At 46.4% G+C, this 25,153-nt stretch overlaps 1 protein-coding gene and 1 pseudogene across 1 annotated transcript; one reads left to right on the top strand and one right to left on the bottom strand.

Annotated features, from left to right (window-relative positions):
- Positions 1 to 1,498: 1,498 nt before the first annotated feature.
- Adprh (ADP-ribosylarginine hydrolase) lies at positions 1,499 to 13,150 on the bottom strand. Its single transcript, XM_041673345.1, has 5 exons — positions 13,002 to 13,150; positions 12,212 to 12,306; positions 9,654 to 10,009; positions 5,722 to 6,082; positions 1,499 to 4,899 (listed from the first exon to the last, which is right to left on the bottom strand). The coding sequence occupies exons 3-5, from the start codon at positions 9,964 to 9,966 to the stop codon at positions 4,485 to 4,487; spliced, it is 1,089 nt and encodes a 362-aa protein (XP_041529279.1). The 5' UTR covers positions 9,967 to 10,009; positions 12,212 to 12,306; positions 13,002 to 13,150; the 3' UTR covers positions 1,499 to 4,484.
- Positions 13,151 to 13,568: 418 nt separating this feature from the next.
- On the top strand, positions 13,569 to 25,123 carry LOC121461625 (annotated as a pseudogene).
- Positions 25,124 to 25,153: the final 30 nt, after the last annotated feature.

The raw sequence follows: 25,153 nt of genomic DNA, 5'->3' as shown, positions 1-25,153 counted from the left end.
GTTCTAACAGCCCATCTGGCACCATTTCCCAAAGCAAAAGTGCCACCTGCCTAAGTCTCCAGCATTCAAGGCTGGGGGACCCAGAAAGCCCACTTTAGCCTCAGATGCTCTCTCATCCGCTGAGATGTCACTGGCAGAGGTCCTTCTGTTGGAGATTGCTTTTTCTCGAGGCCGTGTTCAACAATCCCCTCATCAGTTTCATCTCTCAGTCACGGTCACTTCCTTCCACTTGCCAGTTGTACTAACATGAACATGAAGGTTTTATTTAAATAGCCTGTTGTGGGGTGGGCAGAGGTGTTTTCAGAGTAGATAGCCTAGGCTTGCCTGGAACTCATTATGTAGACCAGGCTGATCTTACATTTACTCTGTAGCCCAGGTTAGCCTCAAAATTATGGCAATCTTCTTGTCTCCACCTCCAGAATGCTGGATTCACAGGCATGGAATGCCCTGCCAACTTATACTTTAAAAAATGTCGTTGGGCTAGAATACCTGTTTGAAGAAAGCCCAGTAAGTGCAGTGAGACTTTCTTGCACTAGCATTGAGCAGTATAGCCTGGAGTGTGCTGGGGAGGGCTGTGGTTGGAAGCACGGTTCTCTATCGGTAAATGGAAACTTCAGTCCACAGCTTCACAGATGGGAGGAATCAAGGAACTCTGCCCGTACGTCGCATTCTGTGCACCTCCTCTATCTGTTCCCCATTTGTAGCCTGTATAACAAGCTGGTGACACAGATGAGCCTCTGAGCAGTGCAAGCTGCCCCAGGACTTAATCAGCTATAAGAAGGAAATTGTGGGAAGTCTGGCTTACAGTCATGAGACACACACAGGTCGGTCTGGGACTTGCGAAGGGAGTCTCAAGCGGGAAGTCTTGTGGGTTGGAACCCTCAACCTGTGGATCTGATGCTAACCCTACGTGAATGACATCAACACAGGATTTGAGGCAAGCAGCTGGTGCCTTCTGGGGAGTGGCTGAGGGTCTAGAGAAACAACCGCCTCAGATCCGCTGCTAAGTGTCAGGAGGTGTAGGAGTAAGGAAGACTTCAATGTTTATCCCATCTTTTATAGTCAAATACAGCATACAGCTCAGCTTCTCTCTCCCTAGCTGTGATTTTGCATAGACAAGAGCAGCCCTCTGACCCACTGTACCATTGGTTTGGTTGCTCTGAATCATTTAACGCATTCTTTCCTTTCCCAGATGTGAAAACCCTTAGAGGCCACTCCTACATCCCAAAGACAGAATAGTGATAGTAATAATGGCAAGCCTGCCTACTACTTCGTATCTGGATGCACTGGCCTGATAGACTCTAGTTCTACCCTGCAGCAGCCACAGCTGCCAACAAAGGAAAGATGCATGTTTGCTTGTTCCAGTGAGGTAGAGAATGAGGGCTGACAACAGCGGCTGGAGACTGGTGAACATGCAACTTAGGACAATGTAAACTTTGCAGGTCACAGAGCAAACTATTCCCCTAGCAACCTTAGGCAGCAAAGAAAACAAATGATGCAAATCGAGAGAGAGAGAGAGAGAGAGAGAGAGAGAGAGAGAGAGAGAGAGCTCTGAGCTCTGTCTGTCCTGCCCTGCTGCACAGGATCGGGAGAGCTGTCTGTCCTGCCCTGCTGCACAGGATCGGGAGAGCTGTCTGTCCTGCCCTGCTGCACAGGATCGGTAGAGCTGTCTGTCCTGCCCTGCTGCACAGGATCGGGAGAGCTGTCTGTCCTGCCCTGCTGCACAGGATCTGGAGAGCTGTCTGTCCTGCCCTGCTGCACAGGATTGCACAGGATGGAGAGAGTTCTGTCTGTCCTGCCCTGCTGCACAGGACTGCCTGGGATTGAGAGCTCTGTCTGTCCTGCCCTGCTGCATAGGACTGCCCGGAATTGAGAGAGCTCTGTCTGTCCTACACAGGACTGCCCTGGTTTTTGGCACATGTCCAATGGATACATATGACAGGCTCGTGCTGGGGCCTCACTTTTATTGATGTGCTTGGACATTATCCATTTCATTGATCATCTTTTTCTTCGTTCTCATCCTTCCTCTCACTCCTCCCTCCCTTTCCCTGCTTTCCAAGGTCACTGGTTCAGAGTGGTAATTGAAGAGGAGGCTTGAGAAATCCTGGAATTTCCCAGGGTGCCTGTGATAAAGTGAGAGCATGCAAGCAGAACAGGATGTCTAGGGTCTCCTGTTGTCTCTGTGGTTAAAGCCCTTCCCCAGATCTCAGCAGATGCTAACATGCCCATAGTCTCCTGCACTTCCTCCCCCTCATTTTAAATAAACCCAAGGGCTTAGAAAGGCAAACCCCAAACTAGTGTGATGAGATCTCCCTCCCACAAACCCAGTGAACACCAGGAAACTAGAGAACTTGCAGGGGTCAGAACTCTGTGGTTGTGCTAAGGGAGGGAAATGGGTTCCTGTCCTTACCCTTGGCAGTGAGTCAGGTGAGGAAGCCTCCTGGAAGACTGAAGTGGCCATAGGGACTTAACTGTAGCGGCTGGACCTTTGCTAGGCCGTGTTCCCTTGAGAGTGACCAAAAAGATACCCAACCACCTCCCAACAGGTTCAGTGTGGGAATAGCGCTATGAATTAGGGCTGTGGGTGAAATGGAACAGGAGAAGACGACAGAAAAGCAGCATCGAGATGTAAAGCAGACCCACTAGAAGGCAACTAGTGGCTTGATGCCATCAGCTTGCTATCTGTAAAGGTAACTTGGAGAGTCGTGGGGGGCAGGAGGCTACCTAGCAATGGACGCTTAACCCACATTGAGTAAGCGAAGCACCTGCAAGTGTCTGTGCAGAGAACAGAGACAAGCAAACAGATGAACACTCTGAACAGTGTGTTCTGGGTCACAACAGGGCCAGCACTGGGGACGGCTAACAGCAGCATCCGGCCGACCGAGCTTGCACCGCTTGGGGACAACAGGAATCCAGCTGAGAAAGTCAGTGCCACAGCGCCAAAGAACCAAAGAAGCAACAGATTTAGGAGAGGACTTGGTGGCGCACCTTGTATCGTGCCGCTCGGGAAGCAGAGGCAGGCAGATCTCTGAGTCAGAGACCAGCCGGACTCGTATTAAGGCCCTGTCTCAAGAAGAATAGGGAAGAGGAAGAGGAGGAGGAGGAGATGATCGTTTTAAAGTACAGGGCTGGGGATGTAGCTCAGCTCACAGAATGGCTGCCTAACGAGCACGAAGGTCTAGGTTTGATCTTCAGCACCGGGCACAACGCTGAATGTTTGTAATCCCAATGCACAGGAGGTAAAGGCAGGTAGACCATCTTAGGAACTTGAGGTCTTAGAGACTACCTGGGCTATAGACCCTTTCAGAAAAGAGAGAGGGGAAGATAGAGGGAGAAAGGAAGTAATGTACATTAGAACCTTTGGATGGAGAACAGCCTGCAGATGGAGTAGTTTGAATAAGATTGGCCCCCAAAGGCTCATATATTTAACCGCTTAGTTGCCAGGGCATGGCACTGTTTGAAAGGATTAAAAGGATTAGGAGTTCCGGCCTTGTTGGAGGAAGTGTGTGTCTGGGGGATATGCCTTGAGGTTTCCAAAGGCCATGCCGGGCCTAGTCTTTCTCTTCCTGCTGCCTGCAGATCCGGATGTAGAACTCTCAACTACCTCTCCAGCACCATGTCTGCCACTGCGCTTCCTGCCATGATGATAACGGATTAAACCTCTGAAACTGTAATCGAGCCCCAATTAAATGCTTTCCTTTATAAGAGGTGCTGTGAGCATGGTGTCTCTTCACAGCAAGAGAACACTGACCAAGATAACGATGCTCTTAGGATCCCCACGGGCCCCTCTGTTCTCAGGCCGTATAACTTGCCACTGCGTTGAGGACATTAATGTTTGGCTTGCACACGGACAAGCTGAGATGTCCCAGGGAACTGACAGCTTTGCTGGGGATGGTCCTTAACCCATCCAAAGTCAGTGGACGCACACTCAAAACTGGCATGGCATTTCATGAGGACAACGCTGAGGACTGCCTCAGGCAGAGGACCCCCATAGAATGCACCTCAAATGGCCATGGGGATTCCTGCTCATTCACACAGCCTGTGAGCTCCCTTCCCTCCTGGTCTCACTTCCCTGTTCTACTTCCTGGAATTGCCTCCCAAAGAAACTCTCTGCACTCAAATCTTTGCCCGAGTCTACTTGGGGTAGGTGGGGGACCCGATTGAGGAAAACGTGGACAAAGCATTTGGAACAATTCTATGATCAAAAACAAAGATTCAAATACAAGGTGCTTCTGGAAGGGGAAAAGCTGACACCATCAAGTGAAATAAAAAGATTCTCAAACACAGAGATGAACCCGAGGAGAGGAGGGAAGCGTGGGAACACAGGAAAAGCGTGTGAGAAGGCAGAGCTAAGGGCGACCAAGGAACTTGTCCTCTCTAAAGTCTGAGCATGAGATGAGAATACTTGAATAGACTGAGAAGAACCACGGCTATGGAGAAAGAAGTCACCAGGAAAAAAAAGGAAAGGAAAACACCACCCTCTCCTAGGGGCCAAATGCAGTGTCTTCTTTTGACCCAAGAGAATATAAAGCCCGCGCTGCCTCTTCCAGCCGCTGCCGGTACTCCAGCTTCTCGTAGTTAGAAGGGTTGACTCCTTTAAAACCATGCATCACTCCCCACCAGCAGCCGGCGATGGCTGCTGTGGAATCGCTGTCTCCGCCGTGGAAAAAGGCTCTGTGTGCAAGTTCCTTCCAGGAGTCCCCCGCAGCCAGGAGGGCATCATAGGCGATCATGGGGGCATCGTGTCCACTGCTGCCGCCCCAGCCAGAGTAACTCAGGGAGATGTAGAATTGATCCCTTTCCTTCACCCCGAAGGGCTTCTGGAAGACGGGAGCTGACTTGCCATCTGAAATTCCTCGAAGTTCCAGGTACTTTTCCCATTCTTTCTGGAAGTAAGACCTGCGGCAGGGAAATCAATTTTTTAAAAACTAATGTCAAAAGCCATATGGAAAAGTACCAGGTAGATATGTAAATAGAAAAAAGTCCAGAATGACTTCAGCTCCCCATACTAGTGACATAAACTCATGGGGGAAAAGCAGCAACAACTCTCCAAGCCATTCATAAACTCATAGGGAAAAGCAGCATTAACTCTACAAGCCATTCATCCATTTTTTACTAACCACCCACTGAGACCAGGTATGGACTCAGTTGCAGTTGCTCAGTAAGGAAGGTATGTGTCAGGGCGGCGGGACAGGAAACAAACATTGGTTCTTCTGGGTCCAGAGCAACACCTTATTACCTTTCCAGGAGAACTCTGGGACATCACGACGTGGGCACCCTTAGTAAGGGCGCTGAGCCCTTTGCTTCTAAGAAAGCTGATGTGAAGTAAGCCATGAAGAGGGGGAGAGGTGGCCTTGTCACCCAGCTCCTGGGGAAACTTATCTCTCGGGCATTCTAACCAAAGGTTCTGAAATATTGCTTCAAAGCAATACTGGAAAAAGAAATCTCAGAGAAACAGGAGGTAACCAAGAAAAGTGCGTCTCTGCACAGGCTGGTCATAGACATTTATAGGAAGCTGGAATCAAGACTAGGACTTAGGTGACTACAGGTGCCCACACACCAAGGCACCCTCTTGGCTGCTTCAGGCAACCATGACTGGAAAGGAACGTGGACTCCTTAGCAGGTGCCCTGGGAGGAACAGGAATGTGAGAACTGTGATGGCTGCTGTGACCTCTGAACCCTAGGTACACGGATGGTGCATGCGCATACACGGACACTCACCAGTGTTGGAGATTTTCCTCCACAAAGTAGTCTGACTGGACAATGTAGTTTTTGGCTTCTGGTAACACTTCCATCAACCCTCTTCCCCACTCCCTCGGTGGCTTGTCATTCACGGCATACGCTGTAAAAAGAGCCGACACGAGGCTTCCCAGGTAGCCTGTGGGGTGGTGGTGGGTCATCCGGCCACTCTCGATGCTCACTTGGATTAGCATGTCCAGCTGGCTGGGGTGAGGGAACCTCAGCCCGATGCACATGGCACGCATAGCAGCTCCGCAGCCACCCTCATGGGTGTTGAAGGGGATCCTCCAGCCATCGGGCCTGTTGGGCTCCAGCTGCATGGCATTCTGCATGCAAGCACCGCCTAGGGTGAGTCAGGTAGAGAGAAGGGTCAGAGACCAAAACAAAGGACCCATGAGAATAAAGAACAAAACAGACTCCCAAGTTTCTCTGAAACAAAAGGAAAGCCATGAACATATGATATGGATGGACGTATGATATGGATGGAACATATGATATGGATGGAACATATGGTATGGATGGAACATATGACATGGATAGGAACATATGGTATGGACGGAACATATGATATGGATGGAACATATGATATGGATGGAACATATGACATGGATAGGAACATATGATATGGATGGAACATATGATATGGACGGAACATATGATATGGACGGAACATATGGTATGGATGGCCCCACAACTTCAAACCCCAGCCCAAAAGTTGTCCTTCTTCATATGTAATCCTAAGTGTGATATTATGAATTAACAAAGTAGCAAAAACATAAAGTAAGCCTTGGGATCGCTGTAACTTATTTGCTTTTATTTATTTTTGAAAGAAAGGCTTTCTACATAAACCAATCTGGCCTGGGACTCTCTCTTGTATCTGAGTCTGGCCACAGACTCATAGTCATTCTCCTGCTTCTGCCTCCGAAGTGCTAGGACCACAGGTGTGCGCTATCATATATTTGTTTTTAATAAGATCAGACTCAAAACTTAGGGAACTTAAGATCACAGAAGCAGCTAGTCAGTGACCATTAAAATATAATCAGACTCCATAGCTGAAGTCCTTAGTGAGTCTAATAAGAGCCTGTTGGGGTTCCCATTGGGGTTACTGACTATCAGAAAGAGAAAGTTCCAGAAGAAACATTAGGTTTAGATCAGGAACAACAGACTGTGACTGTCCCCTACATGACAGGGGTAAAAGGAGGTTTTCCCACTGACCTTTTGTCCATTGTCCATTTTATGTAAAGGGAGACTGGGTTTTTATTTACTCTGCTAAGCCCTTGGTAGAAACAGCTTTATTCATGACCCAATAAAAACAACATATATATAGAAGGACATCCCACATCATTTTCCCTTTTCTGTCTAAATAGAAAGGAAGGTTTTAACTTTAACATAGTAAAATTACACATAACAAAATGGGTACAAAGCAAGAATTACAGTTACAATAGTCTGTTTGCATCTGGAAAAATTAAAGAAAATACTCTATCATCTATTTTATCTTTGTGAGTCTAAAGTTTCATATTTAATTTATCTTTTATTATAACTAAGGAAAACTATAACCATATCTAGCTATCTTCAAATCCATCAAAGATCCCAGAAGGATATAATATTACCTAAGTAAACAGGAAGTACATTGTAAGCAACCTCCAAAACTCTAGAATTGACAAAGGCATCTCACTGCCTGCATAGTCACCCAAAGTTCTTCTGTAACATTGGGTATCCACCTTCAGCCTACAGGCCCATAGTATCCAGTAGACTTTTCCATGAAGCAGGAAATTTGCAAGACTGTTTTGTCTATATTGGCAGTTTGTCAGTCACTTTCTTCTGTGTCCTGTAGAATGTCTGGCAGACTCTTTCATGAAGCAAGAACCCTGAAGAACTGTTTCACCTTCTTTTTGCAAGTTCAGCAGTCATTTTTCTGTGGGTTCTGTATGTCCAGTTTATACAGAATACCATAAAGCAGTCCAGGCAAGAGTTTCTTGCCCAAATGGCTAATTTTGTCACATTGAAGGCAAATTCCATAATGAGTTTCTTGAATGCCCATCAACCTCTCTATAAAGTAATTGGTGGTGTCAGAAGCAGGCATGTCTCACTATTGAGAAAACCCTAAGTTCTTAAAACCTTTAAAATGCAATATTCTGTAGGTCTTTGAAGTGTTGAAGATTATCTATCTAACTGAAATATATCTCTGTGTACCTAGAAAACCTAACTAATATGACTACAAGTTTGACTATTATAAATGACTAACTATTAATCTGTAATTTTAACTATACATTGTATTTTAAATGAGTGGTATAAACATAATATCTTAAACAAAAGTAGTGTAACAAAATTAACCTTAAATTTGTATCAACAGACTAAAATCTACACTAATGTAAAGCATTTATCTCTATATCATATCCCCTCCATTTTTTAGAAAGAGATTGACTGTGACCATTAACCACTTACAACAAATCCCCTTTAAATGAAAACAAACATTTATAAATAATCATTTTAGGAATTTGGGCATTGTTTTCTCCAAGGTGCTTCCTGTTGTTTTTTGGGTGAAGTATTTTTAGGGTTCATAGACACCTTTTGGAGTCATGTTCCATCAAACCATATTAGCCTGGAAGGAATCCACAAGTTCTTATCTTCTGTAGAAACAAAAGCAGAGCTTCTTTTTCAAAGTAACATATCCTTAGACTCAAATTTTGAAGTCAAGATAACTTTAAAATATGTACGTTGGTTTAGCTTAGCAATCCCCAGAATTAAATGTTTTTCAGCAGTTAACTCATTAACCATCAAAAAAGCCAAAGAAAACACAATAATACACATAATTCAGACTCTCTGTATATTTTATCTTTACATGGATTATTTTTTATTCTATTACTTTTAAATATTTGAGCACATGTCCTTGTGGCACAGTTGTATAACACTTTGTAATGATAATCCCCAACAGACTCTTATAGGAAGAAAGGTTGGTCAGGGAAAAGGTGACCTAAACTTGGAGGCTCCTAGGGGACCACAATAAGTTCCCAAAGTGGGTAAGAGCCACTGTGTGCACAACTGGAACAAAAGAGAGTCTTCATTTTTTTTCTTAATTAGAAAAGCAAAAACAGTTTTCTTTGTAATTGTTCATAACAAAATATAGAAAATAGAAGAAAAATAACAAATGACGTCTACTTCTATAACTTAGGTAGAATTATGAATATATTTATGAATACGCTTCCAGACCTCTCTCAACAGAGAGAAGCAACTGTTCTGTGTGTGTGTGTATGTGTGTGTAGTGTTTGAGCACATGCCCATGTGCATACAGAGGACAGAGGTGGCTGCCAGGTGTCCTGTCTCTTTCTCAGATTCTTGGTACAGGGTCTAGAGATAGCCCAGCAAACTACAGGGATCCTCCTGTCTCTGTCTCCTTTTGCACAGGGGCTACACATGTGATTGTTTATGTGGGTGCTGGGGATTTGAACTCAGGTCCTCACGCTTGCACAGCTAGTGTTCCTACCTGCTGAGCCATATCTCTACCACCTCTCATACCACCCCACTCCTGACCTTCCTGCTTCCTCCTCCCAAGTGCTGGGATTACAGATATGCACTACCACACCTGGCACACGACATTATTTTCATAAAATATTTTTCTGAAACCTACTTTTTTTATTTCATGGATAAAACCTTTCCATATTCATCTGCAGAGTTTACAAAACTGTGATGCCACCATAAATAAGTTACAAGAATTCAAATCTACACTACCATTTCATTGATATTTAAATGCCCCACAACTTTTTTCTCCTTTTGGTTCTCTGAAACAGAATCTCACTCCAGAGCCTAGGCTGGTTTTGAAGTCAAAGTCCTCCTGAGTGTCGAGACAGTCACCGATCCCTAGTCCCACCAACATTCTCTGTCCCCAGGAGCCACCTCCTCCCAGCAGCACTCACCTGGCGCCCGGCCATCCATGTCTCCCATGCAGTCCTGATAATGTTTAGCTAGAAGGGAATACAGCTGAGCCAAGCTCGGGGATGTGCCGGCTTCCAGGAGTGCCTCTGCCGTAGCCAGGTGCATCACCGTGTCGTCGCTGACTCTCCACTGTGCCACGTCTATGGCTTCCAAGTCACCCATCTGGGCCAACTGCCGGTGTATCTTCTCCCCGTCCCGAAGGAACTCCCACTTCCCATTGAAGTATCCCAAGGCATCTCCAGCTGCGCTCAGCACCATGGCGGCCACATATCTCTCAATCAGCCCCCCACCCATGCTGCGCTTGGCACAGGTGGTCTCGGGGGGACAGCTAAGACACCTGCAGGAAGAAAGAGAAAGATCAGTCAGAAAAAAAGCAAGTTAATGATTTAAAAACAAACAAACAGCAACAACCTCCCAGATGCGTTACAAGGAATGAATGAGTTCCCATAAAGTGTATAGAGGGCACAACTTTATGATTATTATCCATCAACAACCAGTTCCATAATTAAGCTTTGCCCACACTCTTCCTTTTTATCAGCAATATTTTTGTTTTTCCATTTTAGAATGATTTATTTTTATTTTACGTACTCTGGCTTTTTGTCTACAGGTGTGTCTGTGTGAGGATGTCTGATCCCCTACAACTGGGCTTAAAGGCATTTCTGATCTGCCACGTGGTTGCTGGGACTTGAACCTGAGTCATCTGGAAGGGTACCCAGTGTTCTTAACTGCTAAGCAATCTCTCTAGTCCCTGTTTGCTTTATATATGGTAAAAGTTCTATGTCGGGGCAGTGGTGGCGCATGCCTTTAATCCCAGCACTCGGGAGGCAGAGTCAGGCGCGGTTCTCTGTGAATTGGAGGCCAGCCTGGTCTACAAGAGCTAATTCCAGGACAGGCACCAAAAACTACAGAGAAACCCTGTCTCAAAAATCCAAAAATATAAATAAATAAATAAATAAATAAATAAAAGTTCTATAGTACTGGATCACAGATGATATTGTGTAGGAGAAGGAGGAAAGGGCCAGCCCAAGAAACCCGCCCTGGCTTTGATACCAGTGAAAGAAATACACTTTGGCCTGGTAATCACACCCAAAGAAACACACCCTGACTAGAGCCAAAGAAACACACCCTGACTAGAGCCAAAGAAACACACCCTGACTAGAGCCAAAGAAACACACCCTGACTAGAGCCAAAGAAACACACCCTGACTAGAGCCAAAGAAACACACCCTGACTAGAGCCAAAGAAACACACCCTGACTAGAGCCAAAGAAACACACCCTGACTAGAGCCAAAGCAACACACCCTGACTAGAGCCAGAGAAACACACTTCGGCCCTAGAATCACAGTCAGAAAAAGAAATATGCCCTGGCCCTGAAGTTAGAGAAACACAATTTGGCCCTCAAACCAGAGGCAAATCTGTGCCTGACCAACTCCAACTAAACAGAAAACCAACCGATCCCTGTGCAGACAAGAATCAATCCCTGAGCAGAAAACCAACCAATCCCTGAGCACGAGCTCTAGCAAATCTGAGCTCAAGGGACTGAAATCTGATTGACTCCCACCCTGAAAATCTTCTCCCTGGAAAAACTTGGCTCCTAAGAAACCCTATATAATTTGCTGCTGCCTTCTTCCACCCTGGCACAGGCTGCCACCGTCCTGGATTCTTCCCTCCCAATAAATCTCTTGAGTGAGGTTTGAGTGAGACCTTCCTTCACAGAAATGCACTTTTCGTGGGGGCCAGAACAGAGCAGGGCTGTAACACTTTTGCTGGGGAAACCTCCCCCCTAGCAGAGCAGGAGTAACTACACTCCTGCACTGCAGGGAACAGGAGCTGGAGCCCAATCGGAACAGAGTTGTTAGAATGGGGAAACCTTCCCCCCTAGCAGAGCGAGGTTACTACACTCCTGCACTGCAGGGAACAGGAGCTGGAGCCCAATGGGAACAGAGTTGTTAGAATGGGGAAACCTTCCCCCCTAGCAGAGCGAGGTTACAACACTCCTGCACTGCAGGGAACAGGAGCTGGAGCCGAACCGGAACAGAGCTGTTACACTGGAGAAACCTTTCCCTAGACCAGAGCTGTAAGCTGCTATGTTTGCTATGACCTGTGGTATTCCTTAGCTCCTGATCGCCAGAATACTCTTCCATCCGAACTGTAACACTCAGTTTTCCCTGGCCCAGCTTCCCAGACTACTTTTCCACCCAGGCTGTAACACTTAGCACTCCTTGGTTCCCAGCTGCCAGGATCCCTTTCCATTCAAGCTGCGATGCTTTGAATATTCCCACCACACATGAAATCCTTGCCAAAGCACTGGCTTCCTTGTGCGTGCATTTCTCGAGACCCTACTCTGCGCTAGGCCAGTTCCCCACTGTGCCCAATCCCTGTGACCCTCAGGTTCAAAGTGCTCCAACATTTGCCCACTCTGTCTATCCATCTACCCCATGTACAGGGGTAAACACTCTTAGAGACACAGAGACTAGCTCAGCCCTGCCCTAAGTTCAAGCTCTCCCTGCACCCAACTGCCCTTCTTCCTCTCTACTTACCTAAATGCTATCTTAGGTTTAGTTCAAGCCCAGGCACTTCCACGGTCTTCCATCTAGCCACACTGCTCAGGACTAGGGCACAGGACGGCAAAGACCTGAAGAAGCAGTAAGGGGGAAAGACAGACTGAGCATTTGTAAGAGCGAGCACCTAATCACATTATCTAAATATTTTCTTATGTATAAACAAAGCCTAGGAAGTAGAGATCTGTACTCTCTTGAGTTAGTTGTGTGATCATAATAAACAAGCCATTCACTCTGGAATGGTTTCCCATTCGTGGGGCAGCAGGAGGATGTAGATTGTAAATGTTCTCTGAGGTACTGTCTTGGCCCAGGTTTTCGAAGCCAAAACTTTGTTGACCTCTGAGAATTGAGAACTAACACCCACTCCTTTCCCTCCCAATGCTCAAGGTTTCCTTTCTGCAACTGTCCCCAGTGTGTGGGGAGCCCGTGGAGGAAGCATCTTTTCTCTATGGAATTCCTTTTCATCCTGGGACATGCCCCAGTCCCAGCCGTAAGAAGTCATTATTTCTTAACCCACTTTAAACTTCTACGGGTCTCATTGCAAACAAACTATACAATCAAAACTGAAGTCCACTTCCAGACTAGCCTGTTTTCCCGGCCTGGGTCGGAGGAGGAACAGGGAAAGAAGAGGTTAAGGGAGAGGGCGACACACTCTGGAAAGTCCTGGAGGGCCACTTTGAGGGCCTGGTACGACTCTGGAAGTGAGAGCCCGGGGCTGAGTGGGTACAAGGTCAACCGGAGGAGAGTGGTACAGGGAGTCTGGCTGTACCTGCTGGGGAGAGGCTGGGAGAGCAGGGCGGGGGCGAGGGGGTCTTGAGAGCCCAGGCGACCTGAGCAGGAGTAGGGGTAGCAGGCGCTGGAGCCTCGGTGTCCCGCGTGCGTGCCCGGGGCACACAAGGGCGGAGCCGCGAGCGGGACTCTTGGGCTGGGGAGTAGCAGACGCAGAGCGGCTTCCGGCGGGGCCGCGCCCTCCCCACCATCAGCACCGGGCGGAAGGGGTGGCTGTCACGGCGCCCAATCCCCAGGGAAGCGCGGGTGGAGAGGGCGGCCTGGGAACCGCTCTGCGCTGTGTGTCTGCGGTTATGGGGGCCGGGGCGAGCCGGGCGTGCTCCCCTGTCGGGTTCTGCCCCTCGCTGTAAGCTGGCCTGATTGCGGCACCCATCTCCTAGAGTGGCTACTGCTCGTCCGTTATAGCGCTAGACTGTTTGGGTCTGCATGCTCTTCACGGAAGTGCTTCTAACGGGAACTTAGAAGGGAACAATTAGCTTCTCACCCCTAAATTATGGCTCTGGAATTATTAATACTCTAAGGTAGCGAAAGACGCATTAAGGCCAAGATGTCGTGTTCCAAGTATAAGCCTGCGCCCCTGGCCACTCTTCCCAGTACCCTCGACCCAGCCCAGTACAACTAACTGTCCCCGGAGACCCGAAAGATGCAGGTCGAGCGCTTGAGCATCAGGGTCATCTTAAACGGGAATATCTGCTTCCGTACAACCACCGCAAACGCTCATCTTAGATCCTGCCTTGGCTCGTTGGACCTACGTAAGATCAATAGCTGTTTATCCTAATTTCAGACCCAACTCCAAGAATTCACTTTTAGGAGCTGTGCTGGGAATTGGACCTCTCTTCTGACGCGGTTTCAAAACAGACGGGAGAGAAAGGCAGACTTCTTTAGGAAGGAAAATTGGATCTCCTATTAACTTTGGCAATGACTCTTGCCATAAAAAAATCTCCTATTAATCTCAAAAATAATGAAGGAGGCATTCGTGTGGAATTTGGGGACATTTTTATTAAGCAGAAAATAAATCATGTTTTAGGATGGTGGATATATGTTAAAGCACTGCGGGGAGGGCTGCTTGGAAGGGCAAACATCAAACTGTAAATTACAGTTGTCTGTCAGAGGGAACAAGAGAGACGGAAGAAATTTAAATTTTGGTGGGTTTTGTTTTGTTTTTTTGGGACGGTTTCCACTATAGCCCAGACTGGTCTCAAACTCATTCCTCCTGTCTCCACCTTGAGAACGCTGGAATTTCCATTTTGCAACACCACGTCTGGCTTACATCTGTTAGAATATTTTTCTGTGTTATATATGAAGAGATTTTTAGAGAGAAATAGAAACCACAGGCTACCACTCTGGTTACATAGACCTGGAGTCTTCGTGGTACTCTCACGATTTTAGAACAATAACAGGTCCTTTTGTAAAGAAAATTTTATATCCTCTCTTTAAAAACTGACTTCATCATCTACGAACAGGGCTCCAAATGTTCATGCACATCCGTGCTTCTGGGATCAGCTTCCTTCTAGTTGGATACAATGAGAGGATGAGACCCTGGTGCCCAGCTGCTCTCCCACCTCTTTATGGTTGTTTTAAGAGAACAGATTCACCAATAATCGGAAAACAGGATGCTGAAACAAAGCTTTGACACTCCCTAGGCCCGACTATGTCACCAGTGCCCGTTTACACAGTGACAGCTACAGGTTTTAGAAATGTGTACTAACAGGAAGTCATTAATATGCAAGGGCTGTGTGGGCTCTCTAGCAGAAATTCACAGCAAAGCAGCTGCAAGGGGCAAAGGGCAACAAAGCACGGGCTAGGATCCTGTGTAAATTCATCAAAATAAATTAAGACGGGGAAGTATAAAAGCAGGAAAGCTAGGGACAAAGACATAAAAATCCAAAAGTAGCTGTAATGGTTTTCATTCAAAAAGACTGGGCAGCTCACTGTATGACATCTTGGCTGCAGAACAACACCCAGTTAGCTGTTCAAATCTTACTCCAGACAGGAAAGGGTTTTAAAGCTGAGATTAGCTTTTTTATCGACAAATACTGGGGAGAATAGACTATTGTCCATATTGTGGGGAAGCCTTATTGAATCAGTTGAAGATCTTAAGAGAAAGGGCTCCCCTTCCATAGGAAAAAGAATTCTGCTAACTGACTGCCTTAGGACCATAGGCTCCTTCTCGGGTCCTCCAGGCTGCAGACTTTGAGCTCGCCAAACCTTATGATGTAGAAACCTAGTGTAGCCCTGGCTGGCCTAGAACTCATTTGGTAGACCAGGTTGACCTCAAACTCACCTCCTAAATGCGGTGGTTAATAAATCCAATTCTTCTTTCTTTTTTTTTTTTTTCGGTTTTTCGAGACAGGGTTTCTCTGTGGTTTTGGAGCCTGTCCTGGAACTAGCTCTTGTAGACCAGGCTGGTCTCGAACTCACAGAGATCCGCCTGCCTCTGCCTCCCAAGTGCTGGGATTAAAGGCATGCGCCACCACCACCCGGCCAATAAATCCAATTCTTAAAATGGGTATCTCTCTTTCCTCTCCCCCACCCACTCTGCGTGTGTGTGTGTTCTGGTTCCTTGACTAATTCAGTTACTAAATGTGCCAAACTTTGCTATGTAGAGAGGTCAGATGATAACCAACTAATAGAAGATGTATCTAGTGGACTAGAATAGCATTAGGCTGCAAAGAACACAATAGAGAAGACTACTCAAGGTTGGTGATGTAAGACAAAAGCATTTTTGGGTCAGTCATTATCCTCAGAGAAGGTAGAGAGAGAGAATTAGACCCAAGTCTAATTTGAAGACTATTAAGTAAGCAAATAAAACTATAAGTACAGAAAGAAACACACACACACAGAGAGAGAGAGAGAGAGAGAGAGAGAGAGAGAGAGAGAAAGAGTTGCTTCAATGTAGGAAAATCCATTTAAAAAGAAAAGGATCAAACAAAGGTTGATCTTTGCGGGGCACAGTAACAATCCTGTGATCCTGTGAATTTCAGAAGCTGAGCCAGGAGGATCTTGAGTTTGAGGCTAGCCTGGGCTACATAAGGAGGCTGTGCCTCCGAATAGAAAGAAAAATAAAATATATAAAAGCAAAGTCATAGGTTTAGTTTAGAATTTCCTCCCTGAGGGATGCACAGTTGCTGGGCCCAGAGTTAAACTGAACCAGGCCTTGAGAATTAGCCTTCTTTCTCATTTCCTCACTTACCAAGACATTCTAAACACCGTATGTAAGGCTGCAAATCCTCAAGAAGACTTGGGAAAAGACTAGAACATTGACTCCCCAAGGAAAGCAGGCTCTCTGGACACCGTCTCCGGGGAACCTTAAGAATTTTTGTTGTTTGTTTGTTTGTTTTTGGCTGTTCTTTTAAATTTTGTTTTGCTTTGGGAGGGCAGTTGCAAGGGCAGAGGGCAGATGAGTGGGATCGGGATGCATGATGTGAAATCCACAAAAAGTCAATAAAAAGATTTTTTAAAAAGGAATACACCAGACATGGTGGTACATATCTTTAATCCCAGCACTCTGGAGACAGAGACAGACAGACCTCTGTGAGGCCAGCCTGGTCTAAATAATAGTGAGTTCTGGGCCAGCCTGGCCGTGTGGTCTCAAATAAAACTTGAAAAACAATAGAGCAGAATACAGTCAGATGTGGTGGCTCGTGCCTGTTATTTCAGCATCTGGAAACCTAAAGCAGGCAGAAAAGGAATACAATACCAGCTGTGTTGCAAAGAAAGTTTTGGGGGCAGCCTGGGGTACAGAAGGAGACTCTACCTCGAGGTCATGACAAAAATAGAACGTTCATGTCCATAAGAGTGGTTTAAGTCATCAAATGTTAGCTCCATGAGAGTATCTGCTCAACATATTCCAATGAAGCAGCTGAGGCAGAGGAGAGCTCTTCAGAGTTTGAGTGACCTAGTTACAAAGGAAGAATCAGGCCTGGAACCCGGGTGAACCCTTCCATTCCCCATAATGCCACTTAGAAAAGCTGTATGAAATGGCTTGCAGCTAAACTTTGATTACTTTAAAGGCACAAAGCCTGATTTTTTTAAAATACTTTTTGTCCCATTGGTAGGCATAAGCATCCCTTTTGTGACCACATAAAAGGAGTATTTAAAGAAAAATATTATATAAAAAAAAAAAAAGCATCTGACTGTTAGGGAAAGCTTATCCTCCCAAGCAGAACAGAAAGACTGCTCGCTGCTGGGGAAGTCCTTGCTGCTGTCCCTGGCTGCCTCCCTGGGTGCAGTGGCTGGTTCCCCCAAGCCAGGGCTTCCCAGCCTTTGGGAGAGACCTGCCAGGACATTTTGAAATCTTTGCTGGTGAGTTCCAGCAAGTGGCCTCTACTGCTGCCTTCTTGCTTTTGCTGGTTTTCCAGCGTGCCTGGCGCACCAAGCCCAGCTTCATTTCCCGAACTTGCAAGGCCTTCTATGTTCCAGCCAGTCACACACTAAGGGACTTCACTGGGCCCTGGGCTCTCCGTAGATGAAAATGCGGCCTTCAGGGGAAAACAGAAACAAACAGGAACAATGGGTGCTTTGTTGGAGTGATTTTTTTTCTTCCACACCCACTGTGCCCAACTGCCTTCACTGACTTCCTGGACTAGCTAGCCACAGTTAGTTCGCTCTCATTGCTGGTTCTAGATGACTCCTGGACACGTGCAGTAAAGAAATTCTAGCAGGAGACATTTAGTTGTCTTTCCAGTCTGCTTCTCCAACCTCGGTCCCTCATTCCTGGGTCATACTCCATCCTGAAACTGCTCTTAAAGGGAACTCCTGAAGCTTAGGGCGTGCGGCATCTTTAAAGAAGTCGCGGGCCATCTGAGGAGGCACTCAACTAAGCCCCAGAAATCTGCCAGAGGCTTGGGGGAGATGCCCTCTGAAGTTCTGCAGCCGTATGAACCCCACCCTCCGGCAGAACCTTCCCGTGAGCAAAGCCCTTCCCATACTGAAACTGGCTCCACAGGTCCTCACTAGCTATGCTGAAAATGTTGTGCTAGACAGACAGAACATTCTGTGTAATTACATTGATATACAGCTCGAAATGTGCAAACAGCTCAACAAAGGAAGAAAACAGAGAGGCAGGCATCGGGAGGGGCAGTTTCAGAAGCCATGGAAATGCTGGGGGGGATACACAGGTGTTCACTATTTCCATCGGTGATGGCTTATGCGTGTATCCAACTGAATTTTTTTTTTTTTTGATTTTTCGAGACAGGGTTTCTCTGTAGCTTTTGGTTCCTGTCCTGGAACTAGTTCTTGTAGACCAGGCTGGCCTCGAACTCACAGAGATCCGCCAGTCTCTGCCTCCTGAGTGCTGGGATTAAAGGCGTGCGCCACCACCTCCCGGCTCAATTGAATATTTTAAATATTTGCAGCTTTTTACTCTGCTGTGTTGTTCTTTTTTGGGTTTTGTTGTTGTTTTGTTTTTCGAGACAGGGTTTCTCTGTTTAGCTCTAGCTGTCCCAGAATTTGCTCTGCAGACCATGCTGGTCTCAAACTCAGATCTGCCTGCCTTTGCCTCCCAAGATCTGGGATTAAGAGCATGTGCCACCATGTCTGACTGCCTTTTGCTATGTTTTAATTTTTACTATGTTTTACTATATCTCAACAAAGTTATTTAAAGTAAATAATTATGTACATAAATCTTAAATCTTGCCCTCCCTAGAAAGACATGGTGCAGGGGAAATTCCACTTTTCATTTAAGTCATGAAATTTCTCTTTAGTTTTTATGAACAGAATTAAGTTTCCCTTTTCAGCAAAATTTGGAAACCATGACCTTTTGTTCAAGATCATATTTAAAACATTATGTTGATATTATGCTGTGCTGTTGTTTTGTTTTTGGTTTTTTTTTTTTTTTGGTTTTTCGAGATAGGGTTTCTCTGTGGCTTTGGAGCCTGTCCTGGAACTAGCTCTGTAGACCAGGCTGGTCTCGAACTCACAGAGATCCGCCTACCTCTGCCTCCCGAGTGCTGGGATTAAAGGCGTGCGCCACCATCTCCCGGCGATATTATGCTGTGAATACAAAAGAAAAGGCAACTGTCTGGTTCACTTGTCACAAGAAGGGAGAAGGAAAGGAGAGGGTAGTGGGAGAGAGGGGGAGAGTGGACGCTTGCTTCATTTTAGGAAGCTTGAGCTGCAATACCCGACTAGGTCTTTAACACACTCTGCATTCTCCAGTCATTTCCAATCACAGTCCCCATGGCCACACTGCCCTGTCCCCAAAGCACCAAGACCCTTGACTTTTCCTATCTGATCTCCTTACTCCCCTTCTCAGAGAAAATGAAATCAGAAAGTTCACAGTGGCATTCCCATCTGTGTTCTGTCCGGCAGAGGATGGGGTGTCACAGCCAAATGTAACTCTTGGTGTCTGGAATCCTGCAGCCCGGGGCACTCAGTTTCCAGGGCCAGCAAGAGGTCCCTGCAAGAAGCCTCCAGAATATCTCCACCCCAATAAGATTCAGATCAGGTGAGATGTTTTTCTTTTTAAATAGGGGCAAGGCCCAAATCCTCTCACCATAGGTAAATTTTTAGAATATACACATAGAAGTAAAAGTCTGGAAGTCGGTTTTCTTAGAATTATCAGGGTCACGCTCTTTGAAAAGGATGCCCACAGGGCTACCGCTCCTCGGTTAGAAGACCCTGCTTTTGTCCTTCTGATGAATCTTCTGGCCAACAGGACACAACAGGACACCAGCAGGAATGATGCTTAGGAGGTGGACCGCTCAGGTCCCACCAGCCAGTGCTTGCCGTAGCCTGGGCCTGACTGTGTAAGGGCGGTGTTGACAGGACAAACCTCCGTTCCCACCTCTTCCTTTTGTATGCTCTCCTTTGCTTCCTAGCCTAGGGAGGCCCACAGATCTCAGGCCCCTGTCATACTCCTCCATCAGTCTACTTCAACAGACCACAGTGTCTTTGCCTGCGGTCCAGAAGAGGGCACCAAACCTCATTACAGATGGTTTTGAGCCACCATGTGGTTGCTGGGAATTGAACTCAGGACCTTTGGAAGAGCAGGCAATGTTCTTAACTGCATTAGGAATAATCTTAAGACAAGCTTCTTGGCCGATGCCAATAATTCCAATCAGACCAAATTAGACCAAATCAAAGATGCGCACATTTAATAAATGCTTCACCCGGGAACATGGTGAGGGAGAGAGAGAGAGACGGGAGGGGCATGCAAAACCCAAAGACCACGTGTTTGTGTTCTGTGGCAGTCTAGATAGCCTGTGGGAGTGGTCCTGACCTTTCCTGGGGAGGGGTCAGCATTTGGCAGGCTTTCCCAGGGGACTTGAAATGGAGTTTTTTTTGTTCCATTGGTTCTTCAAGGATGAATGCCAGGGGCTGGGGTGATGCTCTCAGTCAATCATCCCAGACTCCTTGGATATAGGGGTGTTAGAGGGCTGGGGTCTCACTTTTAATCAAACATCCCAGAGTCCTTGGATATAGGGGTGGTGGCTCAAGTCTGGCTACTTCCTGCAGGCATGGGGCAATGTGGGAGGGGGGAGAGCTAGGAGTTGGTGCACTCATGCTCAGGGAGAGGTGTGGCTGGTGAGGCATCTGGTTTACTGTCATCCTGAAGTCTTCAGGCAGCTGCTTTTTGGGGGAGATGAGCAGACAGGTGGCTAGGAGAAAAAAATACTGTTTTTTTGGTCCTATGAATGGGTCCTAGCCATGGGAAGTCACTAATTGCCAGAAAGAATGGGGCAGAGAAGTATCCTGGCTATACAGGTGGGCTTGGGTGTATAATTGGAACACAATAGCATATAAAACCAGGTTTTAGCTGGTAGGTGTCCTTGATCCAGGAGAGTTGATCCAATGGTAAAGTCCCAGGAGCTGGTGCAGGTGTTTGGCGTTGTCTGGAGAGTGCTTTGTCTTGGCCCAGACAGCAGGAATGACCTGTAAAATATACTTGAAACTGGGTGGGGTTAAAACAGGTTCTGTTAGCCTTTACTAGACTTTTGAAAACACAGTAGAACGTTTTCCTGGAAACTATATGTATCTGCCAAATGCCATTAGACAGACAACTAAAGCGAGTTGGGATCTCTGGATTGTTAAGATGTACCTGAAACCTGTTAGTCCTGGACTATGAAGGCTGTGAAAGAGACACACCTGTCTGTATTTTTTGTGGGAGATTTAACAAATGAAATAATGAGCTACTAGTTCCTTAAGTCATCAAACGCCATTAGACAGATCTGAGAGGGATAAATGAGCAGAAATGAGACAGCTTTATAGCTACACAGGCAATCCCAAGTCCTCTCCTAGCCCTTAGAGAACACCAGTCTTAGAAGCAGTGCTTGCCGTTAGCTGCTGAGTACAAAAGACCCAAAGATTTTTCCTGTCGGGGGGAAGATTTAGTCTATCTGTCTTGGCAGGATGAGAAGATCTATTCTCCAGAAGGTATCCAGGAGCTAAAGAGGTGGAAGGCAGCTTTTTGCTGTGTGGGTGGCTTTGCCAAACCGAAAGGCAAGGCCTGGAAGTGGAAGGTCTTCTGTCTTCTTAGAGGCACTAAGGGGTGCTGCAGAAGCTGCCTGTCTGTGTTAGAAGCTCTTTTGTTAAATGCCATACCCTCAGATCTGTAAAGGTACTTGAGAATTGGATACCATTATCTGTTATTTTAAACAAGGCATAAAAACTAAACTTATCCAATTAGTTACAGTTTACCAAGGTCAGTAAATGTAAGAAGATTAAAAGGAATATTTTAATAAGTCAGAGAATACTAGTACATGTAGGTACTCTTACCCCAAAATAGCAGAGAGGTCAAAATGGAGGCTACCCATGTGTCTGTATTTTTTCAGAGCTACTATAATCTGGAGTTATAAGCCTTATAGATCTTAACATTTCTATACCATTTTCTTCATGTAGCTACATTCATGCACTCATGCACCACAGTTGCTATCATTTTCCTTCCCCCTCCCATAAACTTCCTTAGCTTTAGAAGGAACACCATGCACCTCTAACATGCTCTGACTCCTGCTGTCTTATTCTGGGCTCTCTGCACAGCAATGTTAAAGACAAAGACCCAAGTGAAAACTAAGAAACCTGAATGGATAGAGAGTAAACAAGAGAGGTGAGATCCAATACAAAAAGCCTTACCAAACTGATGACTGTTAAAGACAGTGGTTAGAAATGGATTGAAAGCATCACTCCAGCCCCTGGCATTCATCCTTGGGGCACCAACGGAGCAGGAAGCTCCATTTCAAGTCCCCTCCCCTGGGAGTCACCTTGGTCTGGACCACACCTCCGGGAAAGCCCACCAAATGATGACCCCTTCCCAGGGAAGGTCAGGACCACCCCCATAGGCTATTTAGGCTGCTGTAGAAAAGAAAAAAGGAACATGTGTGTTTGGTCAAAAGTGAGATACCAATCCCCTAATACTCCTCTATCAAAAGAGGCTAGAATGTAATATTGAGTTGAAAGTGTCACCCCAGTCTGCCAAGTGCTCGGACTCCAATTCCCAGCCTGCTAAGCACTGACCCCTTCCTGGGGAGGGTAAGGACCACTCCCACGGGGTATTTAGGGCAACAGGTGGTTTGGGGTTTACCTATGCTTTCCCTCTGTCTTCCCCCTGTCATGCTCCTGGCCATCTAGGAATGCACCGTTTATTAAACATGGGCATTTAATTTGGTCTAATCTGGTTTAATTGGAGTTCTTTGAGCCAGCGGAGAGGCCCATTTTAAGATTTTTCCTAACAATGTGCTCTTTGGGTTTTGCATGGTGCCCCCCCAACACTCTCTCTCCCCCTCACCATGCTCCTGGCCACTCAGGAGCACTGACTGCATTTATTAAACATGGGCATCTTTTATTCAGTCTAATCTGGTCTGACTGGAATTGTTTGCGTAGGCAGAGAGGCTCCCCTTAAGATTATTCCTAACAGTTACTCCCTCCCGCAGGACTTTCTGGGAGCTCTGTGAAGGTCTTTAAGAACTTCCACCTGGGAGACAAAAGGGGAAGCAGCTACCAAGCTGTTCTCAGCTTTTTGGGCCAAGGGTAGTCCCACAGACACCTACTTTCCCACAATTAAGGTTCTGCTTGCTTGAGTACAGAACTTCCAAGGGTATTCCATGTCAAGGCCACAGGGGAGGCCTAGATCAGTCAGAAGTCAACTGTGAAACCTGTAGGCTCAGTCAAGGATCTGCATGGATCTGCCTGTGCAAAGAGATTCCCTGTCCAGCGTGGCTGCCTGCCTGTCCATGGGTCCTTTCAAATTCCACATACAGGGTCCCAGGCAGTTCAAACTGGCTGCAGATAACAGTTGCAGGTGAGGGGGTGGGGGTGGAGTCTTCTTTGTCCCATCCTGTGATGTTTTCATTGTGTTCCTTGAGCTACACCAGCTGTCCTAAGGTGAGTGTAGCCTGCCATCCGATGAGACTGTAGGGAGCACACTCTATGAGGATGGGCAAGATTCATATGCAGCTAGAGTGGTCTAGTAAACAGAAAACACACCCCCCACCCCCGCAAATGCCTACTATGTCTGAGCCAGACAGCTGTAGTTACAGCAAAGAGTAACTCAGTATGCAAACAGAATGCCAGATCAGTGTGGAAGCAGTCAGGATGGCTCCCACACCACAGTCCAGGCAGAGCCAGTGCCTGCCCATTGCTCTTCCTCTTCTTAGACAGCCAATACTCTCACCATGGTTAGTTCATCCCTGTGGTGAGGGCAGCCTGCTGGGCGTCTTGCTCAAGTCACACTCTCTCAAAGAGCAAGGGAGCTTCCTCAAGGTTTTGGTAAAGGGAAGTTGGAAAGGGGAAATTCCGCCCCCCCTGCTGTGTTAGTCATAAAGACGACGACAGCAAGAGAAGGCTGTCAGTGGGCCCCACCTTTTGATTCTTAAGACACAAGAAAAAGACATCTTCAGCGAGTAAGTAAATACATTTATGATTTATCAACCGTGGGAAGCCTTAGTAGAACAATTTAACACCAACCTGACCTTTTTTCTTTTCTTTTTAAGACAACAGCTCCTATATCCCAGACTGGCCTCCAACTTGCTATATAACCCAGGATGATCTGGAACTTCTGATCCTCCTGTCTCCACCTCCCCAGTGTCACCACGCTGTTCATACAACTCTGGGGCTCGAACTCGGGGCTTCCTGCATGGCAGGCAGACGTTCTACTGACAAAACCACCTCCTCAGCCCCAACTTCACTGCTTTTAAAACAAGCATACAGTTGTGACTTGCCCTCGGAGGAGTCTCCTGAGATCTCTTGTTGTCACAGCTGTGGCATTTCAACACTCTTAGAAAACACCATCAGAATTCTTTTGCGTTTCCTGGATGCTAGCCAATATTTCTATAGGCTGACCTTGAGTTTTTCTAATCAATAAAATGCTAATGGAAAAGTCTCTTCAAACTTACAGGTTAGAGCGTGGCTAGTGAGAGACAATCTGGTATGGCTCGGGGATAGCTCCAAAAGAGGAGATCCACAAATCTGGCCAGTTGTAGGTATGACGTCATTCATTTTCATTTCTCAACTTTAATATGTTTACTGGAAAAAAACATAAACATATATTATACGGCATAGTCTAAATACATAGTGTTTGTCGTGTGTCTTTTCTTTGCTCTCTTTTTACTGGGACACCCCTCCATTGGATGAAATCCTGTAGGAGTTATTGTGTTTAAGATCTGAGGTTCTTGATATCCTGTTAACAGATAAAACACTACCCTGGACAAATACATGTTTGCCAGTCCCTCTGGGTTTCTGTGTGTGACTGTGGGGGTGGAGGGTGGAGAAAGTGGGAGGTGGGATTTAAGCTTTCTTGGACTGGTTGACACTGAAGGGTCTTGGTGCTTTTCATTGTTATTGTTTGTGAAATGGGGTCTCACTGTGTTCTGATGTTAGCCACACACCAAAGCAGAGAACCCTTTCACCCAACTGCTGCTAATTCTCGGAAATGTCCAGAACAAGTCACCTCCCCTAGAGTCCCCCCACCTTTAAATTCCCCTCATGGCCACACCCTGATTTAGAGGCCACTCAGATTAAGAACTCTCACTCCTCACTCCTCGCAGACAGGAGAGTTTTCAGCTTAGCTCACTCACTGCAAGCAACGACTCTTGTTAGTTTCTGTTTCAGGTTGTGAAACACAGCCTTCGGGGACTCAAGAACTGTCCCATCTCCGTGGAGCCATAGAATTGTCTTCAGCATCTGCCTGGTGTCTAC

Source organism: Microtus oregoni, unplaced genomic scaffold (genome assembly GCF_018167655.1).
Source record: "Microtus oregoni isolate MIOR12 unplaced genomic scaffold, Mior012 000023F_ref0000262, whole genome shotgun sequence".
NCBI lineage: Eukaryota > Metazoa > Chordata > Mammalia > Rodentia > Cricetidae > Microtus > Microtus oregoni.
Note: the sequence above shows the minus strand (reverse complement) of the source record. Positions and strands in the feature narration are given on the sequence as shown.

Excerpts from the sequence above, each read along its gene's own strand:
- Adprh (XM_041673345.1), bottom strand. The coding sequence starts at position 9,966 with ATGGGTGGGGGGCTGATTGAGAGATATGTGGCCGCCATGGTGCTGAGC. Across the intron at positions 6,083-9,653 it reads CATGGATGGCCGGGCGCCAG|GCGGTGCTTGCATGCAGAAT; the intron begins GTGAGTGCTGCT and ends GACTCACCCTAG. Across the intron at positions 4,900-5,721 it reads GAGGAAAATCTCCAACACTG|GTCTTACTTCCAGAAAGAAT; the intron begins GTGAGTGTCCGT and ends TCCCTGCCGCAG.